The 16,813-nt window shown below is 45.3% G+C and overlaps 1 protein-coding gene across 6 annotated transcripts in view; it reads right to left on the reverse strand.

The window, feature by feature from the left end:
- Positions 1–16,813, reverse strand: part of LOC106609220 (dedicator of cytokinesis protein 4) — a 141,859-nt gene that overhangs the window by 96,002 nt on the left and 29,044 nt on the right. For 4 of the 6 annotated variants that reach the window (XM_014207750.3, XM_014207752.3, XM_014207753.3 and 1 more), the window contains exons 2-7: positions 8,283–8,366; positions 3,764–3,804; positions 3,409–3,464; positions 2,327–2,447; positions 1,627–1,775; positions 1,067–1,151 (exon numbers count right to left, since the gene is read on the reverse strand). In XM_014207750.3, coding sequence (XP_014063225.1) covers positions 1,067–1,151; positions 1,627–1,775; positions 2,327–2,447; positions 3,409–3,464; positions 3,764–3,804; positions 8,283–8,366 — 536 coding nt within the window. The remainder of the gene's footprint in view (positions 1–1,066; positions 1,152–1,626; positions 1,776–2,326; positions 2,448–3,408; positions 3,465–3,763; positions 3,805–8,282; positions 8,367–16,813) is intronic. The other 2 variants (XM_014207754.3, XM_014207751.3) reach the window with 1 other exon arrangement.

The following is a 16,813-nucleotide window of genomic DNA, read 5'->3' on the forward strand; positions in this document are numbered from 1 at the left end:
GACCTGCCTTTGTCACCAAACAAATGAAACGGGTTCTCTGCTGCCGTTGTCATTATGATGGTGATGTTATTATTGTTTTGCATCCATGACGACAACAGTAATTCTTCCCCCTTTGTATCTTCTGTCTCAGTTACTAAGGAATTACTGTAATTTTCCACATCCTACACGCTGTAACGGAGATGCATTAGGCTTTTATTTCTCTCATCCCTCACTCCCCTCTTTCTCATCCCCATGTACCTTCTTTGTTTATCAAAAAGGATTAAGTGCCTCAATTACATTGTGTGGGAAAAGAAAAGCCATCTCACATCAGGATAGAGGCATCAGGCAGGGGATGTGGTTGCTATGGTTACGGGGTGGGAGACGGGGGGGTGGAGGAAAACGCTGCCTGGGGAGGAGAGTGAGGAAGGGAAAGACGAAGGGAGACTTATGTACCTTTATATTCCGCCTTAAAGAGTAAAATACACACCTGAATTACAGAGGAGAATACTGCCACACACTCAGCAGTCACAAGGGCTAGCTATGTGGCTAATGCTAGAGAAAGGTATAGTGGACAGTGGATTGATGAGGATAGTGATGGGTTCTGACTTCTAAACTTGAAAATATGAAGTATCCTTATTCATGTCACCGAGAGAGGGGAATGTAGAACGTTTGCATTCTGTCAGAATATGTTATTGTTAGACATCAGGGATCCTATGGGAAGGAGAATGGCCACAGTCAGGTACAAGTCAACATGACAGCCGTGAGAAGTGAGGAATTTGGTCAGGTCAGATGGAGTGAGGTAGAAAAGTTTTACCACTAAAGTTTTGTCTAGCAACAGAGGTGTATTGGATGTTTAGCTGTGTAAGGCGGAGACTCAGCAGAGGCGGAAGGGTTAAATACTGGTGGAAACATGTCTGTCAGTTCAGCTGTCTGGCCCTTTGGATGAATAAACTTGGTTTGAGCTTTACTAATCGTCCGTGACTTTTTACTCGGTTCATTTAGAACCTAACAATAGTGAGTGGGGAATACACAGTAACAAGAGAACAGTGTTCAGACAATTGTTCCTGGTTTTGGGAATATAACTCACCAGTTTGAAGAGTTCTGTGACGCTGATCTCGTCTGGGTCCACCATGCTGAACTCCCTGCGGGGTACCAGGTCCAAACTCAGCTGTCTGGAACACACACACACACACACACCACAGGACAGTGCATCAAACCATTCAGAAAGGACACACTTGACAGAACTGCAAGTCTGCTATGTCTCACAGGGACATAGAGGCGTAGATGGGTGCCCACACACACACACACGCTCTCCAATCTCCCAGGGATAGATAAGTCTTTCAAAGCATGGGATGGTATAAGAGGCAGGGGGGGAGCCGTCTGTCGTCTGTCCACACCAAACAGCAAGGGATTGACGGGTGTCGTTTTATCCCTTCTGCCCGGGAGACAGAGACGCAGTGGGAAGTGTTTGTGTGTGTCTGTTTGATACAAAATGAAAAGTGTGTGTGTGTCTGTTTGAACGTGTGGTGTGTCTGTTTGAAGGGGAACGGAAACTGACTGAGCACAGCGTGTGCCTGGGGAGGGAGTGTGACATTCAAAGACAGGGGGACTGGGATGCAGGAATGTTTCTCTCTCTCCACTACTCACTCATTTCCCCAGTCCAACCTGGCAGTGATGTGCTGTTTGACGTCTTTCATGCGGTCGTTGGTGAGGTGACCAACCAGAACCTGTCTCCTCAGGTCCAGGATCTCATTCATTACGTGCCACAACCGATGGAACAGATCCCCCTCATTCTTCTACAGAGAGAGACAGAGAGAGAGAGAGAGAGAGAGAGAGAGAGAGAGAGAGAGAGAGAGAGCAAGAGAGAGAGCAAGAGAGAGAGCAAGAGAGAGCAAGAGAGAGAGCAAGAGAGAGAGCAAGAGAGAGAGCAAGAGAGAGCAAGAGAGAGAGCAAGAGAGAGAGCAAGAGAGAGAGAAAGAGAGCGAGAGAGCGAGAGAGAGAGCAGGAGAGAGAGCGAGAGAGACATTTCAGAGTAAAAAAATTGGGGCCAGAAAGTCAGCCTTCCATAAGAAAATCACAAATAAATACTTTCTGTCTAACAAACACATATATTTATTAGGGACACAAACACAAGCAAGGTTAGTAATTAATAAGCAGAAAGAAAGCTTCCACCGTTTGCTGCAGGGGAAACACATTTCCCACTAGTTGAAAGGTATTCCCAGGTCTATTCTCCTCTCTGCAGGAGGTGTGTGCAGGCACATACATGCGTGTGTGCGTGTGTGTTTGCATGCATGTGTGTATGTGTAAGTTCATGCAAGTCTGTGCGAATTCCTGCATGCATTCCTACGTGTGTGTGTTGAACGCTCTTTACCACGTAGAGCCGTTTCCACATGGCCCCCCAGTCTCTCAGGGTGGATGTCATCTCAGTGATAACAGAGTCCTCTGTGGGGATGACAGTCTCAAACTGCCTATGGGTCAGAGAGAGAGAGGAAGAGAGAGGGACATCAAATTACAACAGTATACACACACCCACACAGATAATAATGCAACCTCTGTTCTGTTATTATGACGTTAATCTAATGTTTATCTAACGTTTCCTTTCCACAGAAATGACATAAACCTCCCTCACCTTCCAGACTGACTGATCTAATAAGGCTGTTTGCCTTCTCACAGACAGACAGACAGACAGACAGACAGACAGACAGACAGACAGACAGACAGACAGACAGACAGACAGACAGACAGACAGACAGACAGACAGACAGACAGACAGACAGACAGACAGACAGACAGACAGACAGACAGACAGACAGACAGACAGACAGACAGACAGACAGACAGACAGACAGACAGACAGACAGACAGACAGACAGACAGACAGACAGACAGACAGACAGACAGACAGACAGACAGACAGACAGACAGACAGACAGACAGACAGACAGACAGACAGACAGACAGACAGACAGACAGACAGACAGACAGACAGACAGACAGACAGACAGACAGACAGACAGACAGACAGACAGACAGACAGACAGACAGACAGACAGACAGACAGACAGACAGACAGACAGACAGACAGACAGACAGACAGACAGACAGACAGACAGACAGACAGACAGACAGACAGACAGACAGACAGACAGACAGACAGACAGACAGACAGACAGACAGACAGACAGACAGACAGACAGACAGACAGACAGACAGACAGACAGACAGACAGACAGACAGACAGACAGACAGACAGACAGACAGACAGACAGACAGACAGACAGACAGACAGACAGACAGACACACACACACACACACACACACACACACACACACACACACACACACAGAAACAGACACACACACGGAAACAGACACACACGCGCGCGCACACACACGGAAACAGACACACACAATACACTCATTACTTACCCTTTGTTCTTGATATGGGCGTTCTTCAAGTGAACGTAAGTGCATGGGAAAATACCCTGGGGGGAGAGAATAAACAAGCTAATGAATGGTGAATGTCATTCTAACTGTATCATTAAACGGCACTACCATTAACACATTCTGTTAGCGAGTGTAAATGATGCATATAATCAATACAAATGAATGTGTGTATGTGTGTGCATGCATGTGTCAACTTGACATTATTAAACTATGAGCCTCTCCCTATTGACCTGCTTGCTGCACAGCCCTCAGATCAAAGCAGAGAGCTGATATTTCTGAATCTGAAAAGAGCAGCTGCACTGACAGCCTCAATAACACACAAAGGAGTCTCACCCACCTTGGCATTTGGATTCTTATGGACGAACCCCCTGTACCAGCCTGAGGAGATAAAAAAACAAAATCACATTTCATTCGTGTCACCGTGACTTTCAGATCCACTATCTTTCCTTCTATCAAATTGTGTGTGTGTGTGTGTGTGTCCACTGAACTAATAGATAGCAGCCCTATTATGATTCTGTAGATTGGCTCTTCTGCACTCTCAGTTAAAATGTCAACCACCAAATAATCCATTTCATTCCATCTCTACAGCATCTGATATGGGAGTGGAGAGTAGGAGAGAAAGAGCTGTCTGCTTAAGTAATGTCTGCCTATTACTGCCAGACAAATGACTGGGGTTGTGTCTCAAATGGCACCCTAGTCCCTATAGTGCACTACTTTAGCCCTATGGGCTATAGGTGGCCATTTGGGACAGAGACCCCGGGTTCCTGAAGCATCGCCACTTCAGCTCCGACCACGCCAGTAGTAGAGCTGCCGAGCTATAAAACAAACGCCCAGCTGGAACACTTTATCACGGGAGGCAGTATTTGTCACTGCACTGTTTACCGCAGCCTACCAGGCACGGTGTTACAGTATTTGTTGTGGCCACCGGCCAGGCTGGTGAGCCAGGGGGGTGTCAGTAGCACCAGGGGGTGTAAGTAGCACCGGGGGATTGTAAGTAGTACTAGTAACCTAAAGCCATGATGTGCTACTCGGTCCAACACCTGTCTGTGACAGTGCTAGAGGTGAGAGTGTTAGAGACAAGGTGAGAATGAGCCTCACTGCTGCCACTGACTTGTGGTCTTGCCTCCTGAAGGACATCTGCTAGGAATTTTCTTTCAGAGCTCGTTCTAGTTTTTGATTGGCCAGAGTGTCGGAGAAGAAGCGGTCGTATGTTACCTATCACACTACAGTAGCAACTTGATGACACAGTACCAGCACTGGCAGAAGCCCTTTTTATAGTAACGCATCTCCTCTCTAGTACAGGATGGATAGACATTCTTGTCAACACCCTGTCTTGCCTTTGAGTTGTGGGGACTGGTACATATTGTATTTCTTCCCTTCCTCCAAATCAAACACATACACTAGAATACCAAAAGTATGTTGACACCTGCTCGTCAAGCATCTCATTCCAAAATCATGGGCATTAATATGGAGTTGGTCCCCCCTTTGCTGCTATAACAGCCTCCACTCTTCTGGGAAGGCTTTCCACTAGAAGTTGGAACATTGCTGCGGGGACTTGCTTCCATTCAGCCACAAGAGCATTAGTGAGGTTGGACACTGATGTTGTGTGATTAGTACTGGCTCGCAGTCAGCGTTCCAATTCATTCTAAACGTGTTCGATGGGGTTGAGGTCACGGCTCTGTGCAGGCCAGTCAAGTTCTTCTACACCGATCTCAACAAACCATTTCTGTATGGACCTCGCTTTGTGCACAGGGGCATTGTCATGCTGAAACAGGAAAGGGACTTCCCCAAACTGTTACCACAAAGTTGGAAGCACAGAATTGTTTAGAATGTCATTGTATGCTGTAGCATTAACATTTCCCTTCACTGGAACTAAGGGGCATTGCCCGAACCATGAAAAACAGCCCCAAAACATTATTCCTCCTCAACAAAACTTTACAATTGGCATTATGCATTGGGGCAGGTAACATTCTCCTGGCATCCACCAAACCCAGATTCCTTCGTCGGACTGCCAGATATCTAAGCGTGATTCATCACTCCAGAGAACATGTTTCCACTGCTCCAGAGTTCAAGGCAGCGAGCTTCACACTACTCCAGCCGACTCTTTGCATTGCGCATGGTGATCTTAGGCTTGTGTGCGGCTGCTCGGCCATGGAAACCCATTTCATGAAGCTCCCGACTAACAGCTCTTGTGCTGATGTTGCTTCCAGAGGCAGTTTGGAACAATGGCAGTGAGTGTTGAAACTGAGGACAGACGGTTTTTACGCGCTACAGCCAGGGGCGCAAATCCCGGGGGGGACGGGGGGGACACGACCCCCCCCATCCTGGGAAAAATATGATTTGTCCCCCCCAATATATCACTGAAACATAACTATGTAATTTAAATAATATTAATAATACGCAATGAAAGCAATTGTGCTGATTATAGACACTTAATAGCGCGTTAAGTTTCAAAAGATTGCGACCCCCCAACCCTTTGCCTCACAATGGTTTGATCCACTGCCAGTTCCTTAGTTGGCAAGGTAACAGAGGGGTCGTGTCTACTGTCTGAAAGGCACTCAATGAACGTAACTGACATAAGGTTAATCCAGTCAATCGCGCACACACACTAGCTGAATATGCAGAGCTAGCGCGCAAATATTAACTATTAAGCTAGCTAGTACCTATTCCATTTATGTGGCGTCGTCAAAGATGGAATCTTTGCTATCGTCAATTTATTCCAAGATCAGCATGCAGATGATGTAAGTTAGTGCTTCAAAGTCCCTGTGATAAGGTTAGCGATAAACTGAAGTCCAAACTGAACAGAACTACACTCTCTTCTACCATTGTCTTAAATATATTTAATGGTCTCGTTGCAAAAGCTAAATTGTCGCAAGGGAACTTTTATTTATTTATTTATTTTCTTTCACCTTTATTTAACCAGGATAGCAAAGATTATAGCAAACACCACTGAAACTGAATTGGTGCTCGCTAGCTTTGCAAATTCAGCTATTGTTGGAAGCCAGCCAATATGAAACATACTATTAAAATTACAAAAGGTTGCAGCATATGTTGTGTAAATGGTGAACTCATACAGCTGTCAACTCTTGTCATTTTAATCCGTTTCACATTTGCTAGCTACCTTTTAGATCGAAGCCCAAATAGAATGATAGAAGATGATAGAAGCCCATCTCCTACTGTAAATAACCTACACACTGTGTGTGTGTGTGTAGCCAGCCAGGTAGAAAAATGGCAGAAAAATAAGACGGACATCAGAGTATTTTTCAGTACACCAAAACGCAAAGTAAGAACCCTAGTAGCCTAATATCTCAGACTAGTTGAGAAAATGTTCATAAGAAAGAAATGTAATTCTAATGGAAATGTTTCACAATGATGTCATTAGGAAGAGTAGGCAACAGATGGCACACAGACAGCAGAGTTGGGGACAGCTATGCAGGGACAGACTGGCAGAGACAGGGAGTCTCAGGTAAGTTTGTTGAGTCTTTGTTTGGCAACATTATGAAAGGTTCTCCATTTTTTTGACTTGTAAAATAGGAACATAATTGGAAAATGCCATGGATACCCCCACTCTCAACTTAAACTGGTGACTGAACTAAGATTTGTTAAAGGCAATGGTATTGCTGTTGTGATTAGTTGTGTCGTTTTGGGTACCGGTAGTTAGGAGTACGGCAAACACCTTATTTCTTTGGTTCCTCAATATACATTTACCATATTACAATGTAGGCTATGTGTTACAGCACTACTTTTGGTGTCCCCCCTCAGGAATTGCTCTTAAGAAAATGTCATGTAATTGTCCCCTCCAAAGTTGATATCAGATTTTCGCCCCTGGCTACAGCATTCTGGGATCCAGCTCCGTGACCTTGTGTGGCCTACCACTTTGCGGCTGAGCCGCTGTTGCTCCTATACATTTCTACTTCGCAATAACAGGACTCACAGTTGACTGGGGCAGCTCCAGCAGGGCAGAAATTTGACAAACTGACTTGTTGAAAAGGTGGCATTCTATTACGGTGCCACATTGAAAGTCACTGAGCTCTTCAGTAAGGCCATTATACTGCCAACGTTTGTCTATGGAGAATGCATGGCTGTGTGCTAGATGTCAGATCATTTCCTTGGGTGAGTTTGGAATGCATCGTCAGCTATCTCAGACGGATCTGTCGTCTGTCTGTCTGGCCTTGAGCAACAACAGGAAGTGAGATTTTGCCGCTCTGAGAAGGGAGGAAGGTTGCGTCAGTACTGTGTAAGTAAGCTGGGCGGAAACAGGAATGTGTGACGGGCGCCTGCTCTGCTCTAGTCTGAAACTATGTCAAAAATTAACCTTGGTGTGTGAGTGTGAGTGCCTCGGCCTTGACCTTGAGGCTCACACACTCCTTCGCAATACACCAGCAAGCAGGGACACACACACTGGCAAGCAAGCAAGCAAGCACACACACACACACACTCTCCTTAGAATGTACACACACACACGCACGGACGCAAGCAAGCACACACAAGCTCTCAGTCTCTTTGTGTCTAAGGCAAGCAAACACGCACACACACACACACACACACACTCTGAGCTCAATGTGGGCGGGAAGCAGGAACCAAAGTCTTCTCCCTCTCGCGGCACAGGAAACAGTAGCAAACTGAGAGCCTCCACAATCTCATCAAATGCAAAAAAAAAAAAAGAATAAAGTCTATTAACATTTCATGTACAACACAATACTCCTGGAGGGACAGACTGGGGAAGGAAACGTGGCCCAACCTCAAAGGTTGACTACAGCCCTAGTAGCAGTAGCAACCCATCTGTGAGTCTGTGAAGCTCGAAGGGGGGGATCATGGTTTATATGGGTGTGAAATGAGTAGAGGTTATCAGTTACCTTCACATTTCTCCAGGAGCTGCACCGTGTCCCCAATCTCCAATGGCAAGCCATGCTGGACCGTCCCTCGGAAACTGGCCAGCACTGAAACACAATATAAGATACATACTTTAATACCTGTGTGCATTTCTATGTGCATAAGTAGGTAACACACACCAAATCGACACACACACACAGTAAAAAAAAAACGATTTTCATGTCACTAGAATTGAATCCGAGAACAACTGTCTTGACTTTGAAGCTGTGCGGTGATTTGTTTCTAGTGTTCTCTGGGCAGAGAGAAAGAGAGAAGAGAATAGCCTGCTGACTGCTGGTAGATTGAGTACGCCTCTGGGTGTCAGGCTGAAGTGGAGGGGAAATAAGATGGGAATATAATGTCATCATGGGTCTTTCTGCTAGGAGCGCTCTTGTAGAGGAGGGAGGCAACACCTGAGGAGGCTTAGAATATGACTCTCGCTGATGAGAAGCACTATCAGCTAGAGAGAGAGAGAGAGCCTGAAGAACAGGGGCAGGAGAGAGAGAGAGAGAGAGAGAGAGAGAGAGAGAGAGAGAGAGAGAGAGAGAGAGAGAGAGAGAGAGAGAGAGAGAGCAAGAGAGAGCAAGAGAGAGCAAGAGAGCAACATCTCAGTCGATCAGCACAGAGCACTTTGGTCTAACAGCGTCTAATAGCTGGGTTAGTAGTGAGGAGTGTCGACAGATGCCATTCTCTGTGGTTCTGAGAGACAGGACATGATAACAGCAGCACTCAGAATTCTCCAAGCTGCCACACACTGACACACTCGGGGGGGAAACTAATAGGGTTAGTACTACAACATGGAAATGAGGAAGAGTCAAGTGCCTCCCGAGTGGTGCCGTGCCACGAGAGATTCTGGGTTCGAGTCCAGGCTCTGTCGCAGCCGGCCACGACCGGGAGACCCATGTGGCGGCGCACAATTGGCCCAGCGTCGTCCGGGTTAGGGTAGGGTTTGGCCAGCAGGGATGTCCTTGTCCCATCGCACACTAGCAACTCCTGTGGCGAGCCGGGCACAGTGCACGCTGACACAGTCGCCAGGTGTACGGTGTTTCCTTCCGACCCATGTGTGGCTGGCTTCCGGGTTAAACGGGCATTGTGCCAAGAAGCAGTGCGGCTTGGTTGGGTTGTGTTTGGGAGGATGCACGGCTCTCGTCATTCGCCTCTCCCGAGTCCGTACGGGAGATGCAGCGATGAGACAAGACTGTAACTACCAATTGGATACCACGAAATTGGGGAGAAAAAAAACAAAGGAAATGAGGAAGACTCGAGTCAGGCAAGGGTTTGGAGAGGGTTTCATTTCATGGAGCACATGGGTGGGGGGGTAAACACACCAAGTCCAATGCATGAATTTTACAAGTAGAGTTTTCCAGCTGCAGTGTACTAAATGATGCAGCTTGAAGTAGAGTTTTGATAGAGCTGAATCACTTCCTCGTAAACCATTCCCCAGCTGTTGTCTGTCTGCTAACTGCCATGGCTCCTTTCCAGAGATGTTGGCATTTGTAAGGTGTTCACTCAGCGGGGAATAGATTTTTTATTTTCTCTCCAGGGGAGTGGAAGAAGTGCCACCTTAAAGGCAGGAGAGAGAGGACAGCACGCACACACACAAACACACACACACACACATACACACACACACACACACACACACACAGGAACGAAAGAAGGGGGCAGAGAGAAGAGATAGAGCGCAAACGGAAGTCCACAGCCTGGCACCCACACACACACACATACACACACACACACACACACCACAGCGTAATGAAAAAGATGAACTGGGGTATAAAAAAGCTTCACACACAAATATAGCAAAGCCACAGACGCACTGATATGATATGTGTACATGAACCTGTCAAACAGGGCAGGGTCCATGTTTCCAGTCGGCTTGGTCTGAGCCAGGAGTTCAGTGACCACAAGCTGTGCTCTGCTCTGCTGTGACACACATCTACTCGTGGGCAAACGGCTGTTCCTATTTCTGACCAGGCAGCCTCGTTCATGCTGAACTAACTTAGACATTACGTAAAGGCCGGAGGAAACGGGAAAAAAAGACACACACACACAGGAATTCAGGAACTGGGATAAACTTAAATAAAAGTCCTGGACAGAACTATGACTGAGATCCATGAATTTATATGACAACAGCTCCTTCAGACTTGAGATGTAAAGACTAACAGTTGAAGTCGGAAGTTTACATACACCTTAGCCAAATACATTTAAACTCAGTTTTTCACAATTCCTGACATTTAATCTGAGTAAAAATCCTGTCTTAGGTCAGTTAGGATCACCACTATATTTTAAGAATGTGAAATGTCAGAATAATAGTAGAGAGAATTATTTATTTCAGCTTTAATTTCTTTCATCACATTCCCAGTGGGTCAGAAGTTTACATACACTAAATTAGTATTTGGTAGCATTGCCTTTAAATTGTTTAACTTGGGTCAAACATTTCGGGTAGCCTTCCACAAGCTTCCCACAATAAATTGGGTGAATTTTGGACCATTCCTCCTGACAGAGCAGGTGAAACTGAGTCAGGTTTGTAGGCCTCCTTGCTCCCACTCTCTTTTTCAGTTCTGCCCACAAATTTTCTATAGGATTGAGGTCAGGGCTTTGTGATGGCCACTCCAGTCCCTTGACTTTGTTGTACTTAAGCCATTTTGCCACAACTTTGGAAGTATGCTTGAGGTCATTGTCCATTTGGAAGACCCATTTGCAACCAAGCTTAAAGTTCCTTACTGATGTCTTGAGATGTTGCTTCAATATATCCACATATTTTTCCTGCCTCTTGATGCCATCTATTTTGTGAAGTGCACCAGTCCCTCCTGCAGCAAAGCACACCCACAACATGATGCTGCCACCCCGTGCTTCAAGGTTGGGATGGTGTTCTTCGGCTTGTAAGCCTCCCCCTTTTTCCTCCAAACATAACAATGGTCATTATGGTTAAACAGTTCTATTTTTGTTTCATCAGACCAGAGTACATTTCTCCAAAAAGTACAATCTTTGTCCCCATGTGCATTTTCAAACTGTAGTCTGGCTTTTTTAATGGTGGTTTAGGAGCAGTGGCTTCTTCCTTGCTGAGCGGCCTTTCAGGTTATGTCGATATAGGACTCGTTTTACTGTGGATATAGATACTTTTGTACCTGTTTCCTCCAGCATCTTCACAATGTCCATTGCTGTTGTTCTGGGATTGATTTGCACTTTTCGCACCAAAGTACGTTCATCTCTAGGAGACAGAACGCGTCTCGTTCCTGAGTGGTATGACGGCTCCGTGGTCCCATGGTGTTTAAACTCGCATACTATTGTTTGTACAGATGAACGTGGTACCTTCAGGCATTTGGAAATTGCTCCAATGGATGAACCAGACTTGTGGAGGTCTACAATATTTTCTGAGGTCTTGGCTGATTTATTTTGATTTTCCCATGTAGTCAAGCAAAGAGGCACTGAGGTTGAAGTTAGGCCTTGAAATAAACCCACAGGTACACCTCCAATTGACTCAAATGATGTCAATTAGCCTATCAGAAGCGTCTAAAGCCATGACATCATTTTCTGGAATTTTCCAAGCGGTTTAAAGGCACAGTCAACTTAGTGTATGTAAACTTCTGACCCACTGGAATTGTGATACAGTGAATTATAAGTTAAATAATGTGTCTGTAAACAATTGTTGGAAAGGTTACTTGTGTCATGCACAAAGTAGGTCCTAACCAACTTGCCAAAACTATAGTTTGTTAACAAGAAATTTGTGGAGTGGTTGAAAAACTAGTTTTAATGACTCCAAGTCATAAGTGTATGTGAACTTCCGACTTCAGCTGTATGTCCAAACGGGAAGTAGGTAACTATGCTCCATTCCTGAGCCAAAGTGGAGACTTAGTCGCACTGACGTCCAGTAATCTACCCACGTGTGACTGCGATTCTCACCTTGCCCTAATCCTAAAACAGTCCCCCAAAGCCAAAGAGAAGACTGACTGTGTACTGTGTGCTCAGTGTTCTTCCCTGGGTGGATGGGGAAAGGCAGGCAGATCAGTACAAAGAGTGTTTGTGTGAATTAGGCTTACATGTGCTTTAGGCTGCCATTTGGAGTCTAGGCCTGTCAGATGATCCTACATTTGGTTTGTCGGTCTCTCTCTAAGCTCCTTATAGGAACATGATGCAGACCACTGGTTCAGACAGGCTTTGATGTAGTTTGTTGTGTTGTGTTCAAAGGCACTGGGTTTCACAGGTTATACTGAATTTATCGAGCAATACCAGGTTTACAGCTAGCTAGGTATGTGTTCAAACCACGCAAGATGTAAAAGGTAAGTATCTACCGATTGAGTGTGGCAGGCATAACAACAGCAACGTTTGAAAGGTTACTTTAAAAGAATATGAAACAGTTGGGTTTCATGTACCAGACAGAATATTCAGAGAAGACAACGAAACATACATAGTCGGTTCTTAGAACAGAGAGTATCCAGTGGTGGAAAAAGTACCCAATTGTCATACTTGAGTAAAAGTAAAGATATCATAATAGAAAATTACTCAAGTAAAAGTGAAAGTCGCCCAGTAAAATACTACTTCAGTAAAAGTCTAAAAGTATTTGGTTTTAAATATACTTAAGTATCAAAAGTAAATGTGATTGCTAAAATATAATAAGTATTGAAAGTAAAAGTAAAAATAATAAAACATTCCCTATATTATGCAAACCAGATGGTACCATTTTCTTGTTTTTAATGTATTTACAGATAGCCAGGGGCACACTCCAACACTCAGGCATAATTTACAAACTATGCATTTGTGTTTAGTGAGTCCGCCAGATCAGAGGCAATAGGGATGACCAGGGATGTTCTCTTGGTGCATGAATTAGACCATTTTCCTGTCCTGCTAGCATTCAAAATGTAATGAGTACTTTTGGGTGTCAGAAAAAACGTATTGAGTAAAAAGTAAATGATTTTATTTTGGAATGTAGTGAAGTAAAAGTTGTCTAAAATATAAATAGTAAAGTACAGATACCCCAAAAAATGACTTAAGTAGTACTTTAAAGTATTTTTCATTAAGTACTTTACACCACTGAGAGTATCTGCCAAAAGAACTAGAAAAACAACCTTCAGTTGACTTCAACCAGACAACCAAATTGATTTCAAAAGGCTCCAAGAAAGTGCATTACACAGCCCGGCCTCACCCCCTTTCTCTCTGATTTGTGTTCCGACAACGAATCACACTCGTAATCCACTCCTCCGTCATCAATTATTCAACACATCATTAATATGCTAATTCGTCGCCACAGACACGGGTGGTCCATTGACCCTGCTGCCAGAAATGAGCCAGCATGCATTTTGCATTATTCAGATGTGTAGTTGTTGGATTCCTACTACAATCCACACATACTGGAATATAATGTAATGTAATCAGGTTAATAAATAATGGGGAGAACGGGACCGCAAATGAGTTGCAGGAAGTTACAAAACAATTAATCAACAGTAAGTGATATTCAAAATGGAGGTGACATCCCTCGCTTTTCCCCTGCTCTTATCCATCCCTCCTCTCGTTCCCTCTCCTCCTTTTTCTATTCCGTCGCTATATGTACGGCTGCGAGTAGAGGATGGTTAAGTCCTGCTTTATTTATACTCTGGCGTCTGCAGAATTGACATCTCAAACCACAGCCACCTGCTTGGGTTTGACGTGATAACCATGAAACGGTTGGGTTTCATAATGGGAACTCTGCTGTCAAGAGTTAGAAGATCCAAAGTCCCTATAGAATCAGTTCTGAACAGATCCTTAATGTTCTCTGGCACAGGGCTGGTAGTTGGTACAGGCATGCCACTGTGGCTTCGACACGGGTAGAGAAAAATAATGATGTATGCCTTACAGTGGAGCCCCAATCGAAACAAAGACAGCATCTGACTGTCCAAGTCTAAGACCGTCTTCATATTGCTTTGCCATTTTCTGGACCAAAATACTCTCTATTCTAGCTATGCGAATAAACATGGCAGAGTAACCCAGCATTAACCACGTTGTTTGAATGGGTCCCAACCCATTATGTCCCAGTTCTAGGGAAACATTACCGTTGGACATTCTTTTCAATGCGGAGAACAGATGCGTCTTTAAATACCCACTCCTAACATACTTTTCCACTGTGTTATTGACTCAAGGCAATGACTCAGCCCCCGTGGTTAAGTACACATGCCTACAGCCCTCAGCCCCTCCAAAGACACTAAGCAGCTTTGGCGCAGAGATATGAATGTGTGTGCATGCGTGTGTGTGTGTGTGTGTGTATACGCGCACCACAGTCCAGTGAGACACGGGGCACGAAGCTTTGGGCCAAACCTGGTCATCTGACAGAGCGCTGTAAAACGGAGACAGGGATTAAATAAGTGCCGATGCGCTTCAGCGCTCTGCTCTCTTTCACAAAGGTGATCTCCTGGGGATGAGCTTCGACCCCGGAAGAGGCCGCTATGCATTTTAAAGCAGGAGGAATCAACAGGGGCTGACAGCGTGAGAGGAGGCAGCAGCAGACGCCTGCCTCGCAGCATTGAGTATATGTGCGCGCACACACACACACACACACACGCCTGCCTCACAGCATCCAGACAATACGGCCGTGAAGCGAGAAGACCCACATTGCGCCACAATGCGTCAGCTACAGAGATATATATAGGCGCTCTCTATCTGTGCTAGAGAGAGGGAAAGACAGGCCAACAAAAGCTAAGCTGGCGAAATCGCTCACGAGGAACGGCTTTCATTTCACCTTTTCCATTTTCAGTTGTCCTTTCGATGCCTTTGTATGTCGAGATAACAGCGATAAGCAGGCTCGGGGAAACAAGCGCTCGAAGGCAACAATAGCCTTCCCTCGAAGATAAGTGTATAGCTTCTATGAGGTGGCAAGGGCACGGGGAATATAAATAAATAAAACCAATGTAATTACAACAAATAACTGTGAGCAAAAAAACATCATACCGGGGTGCATAACGTTCGATTAATACAAATGTAAGCCCACGCAATAGGCTTCCTCCTACAAATGTCAATGCAAGTAAATCATGCAAGACCTCACAAAGAGTCAAACGGAAATTCCGCTTGGTGCTTTGTTCGCTCTGGTCTGAATGTATTAATAAAATGCAAGATTATGAGTTTGAACGGCGCCCCAGAGAGCAGTGTGCTCTTAGAGAGGTGCTAATTGTGTGTGTGTGTGTGTGTCTACATGTGCATGCTAACGTGTGTGTCCGCCACCTTTCAGCAGCATCCTGTGAGACCCTTTTCGAGACCCTTATATTTCTGCTCATTAAAAGGGAAGTCTGAGAGGAAATGGGTGTTCTGCTGTGGCTGCTTTAGCGTGCACGTCTCTCCTAGTTCGTGATTAACACTAACTAAAGCCTCTCGTAAAGAAAGAGCTCCCATGGCTCTGAGAAACGCGTCAAGGCCTGAACGACATCGCCTAAATCGCACTTTACGTAATGCACTGTCAGCCTAAAACATGGACAGTGTGTTTACCGCATATGGTACGCCGCATCGTGACAAGGAAGATGATACACAAACACGCACGCAATCTCTGCAATAAACCACATAGCCTGATTGTAATCAGCACAGTAGCGAGTGATTTATTCAGATCATAAATGAAAATAGAGTAAAAAATTTAAAAAATTAAACGGATTGTTTAACATCTGCATAACGTCACGACAAATATAAACAGTAATAACAGTGTACTATCTCATCTTTGTTTACCAGATCAGAGGTACCATATTGCTGAAATAAAGTGTGAAAACAGTGAAATGGTGACAGCCTGCCTAATGACTAGGCCAGGCAGAGGAAATCATACATGACTCAGATTAAAGGGGAATATAGGTCAGAGTGAGTCCAATGCAAAGCAATCCCACTTCACCTCATTCTCAGTTTCAGGCCTAATCTGCCTGCCTACTGCCTCTCTCTATGGACTGTCTGGAGTGTGGAGGGCGTGGGGGGGGGGGGGGGGGGTGCATTGAGTTCTCTGTGTTCTACTCTCACTCACTTTGCATTTTGACACTGAAAAGTGATGGTGTCGATGCTGTAACTTTACGAAGTATTGCATGTCAACTGGTGTGGCAAACTGAAAACACACAGATGCCTGCGCCTCCTCACATCCAGCTGAGAGGAGAGGGCAGAGGGAGGAGAGAAAGACGAGGATATAGAGCGACAGATGAACAGGAGAGAAAAAAAGGGATGGGTGAGGATAACGAGAGAGAGCGAGAGAGCGAGTGGGACGGTGGAGAGAGTGAACGAGAGGGGGGGAAAAAAGAGGCCTGTATTCTCAGGTAAGGTGTCTTTGTGTGGGAGGGAGGGTAGAGGCAGTGTAGAGGTTATATGAAGTGTGCCGCATCAGAGTGTCTTTGTTCACCACATCCCTCCATCCTTCCATCCGGGGAGAGGGGAGGAGTGAGTGACCACCTACTCCACCCGCACTTCAAGTGAAATCACATCCATAACCTGCTCTTCCCACGGCACGTGTATGTATGAACACACACACACACAAACACACACACGTGTGCACACACATTTGCGGGCGAACACACACATTATG

The sequence above is a fragment of the Salmo salar genome, chromosome 07 (genome assembly GCF_965601325.2).
Source record: "Salmo salar chromosome 07, fSalSal1, whole genome shotgun sequence".
In the NCBI taxonomy this organism is placed as follows: Eukaryota; Metazoa; Chordata; class Actinopteri; order Salmoniformes; family Salmonidae; genus Salmo; species Salmo salar.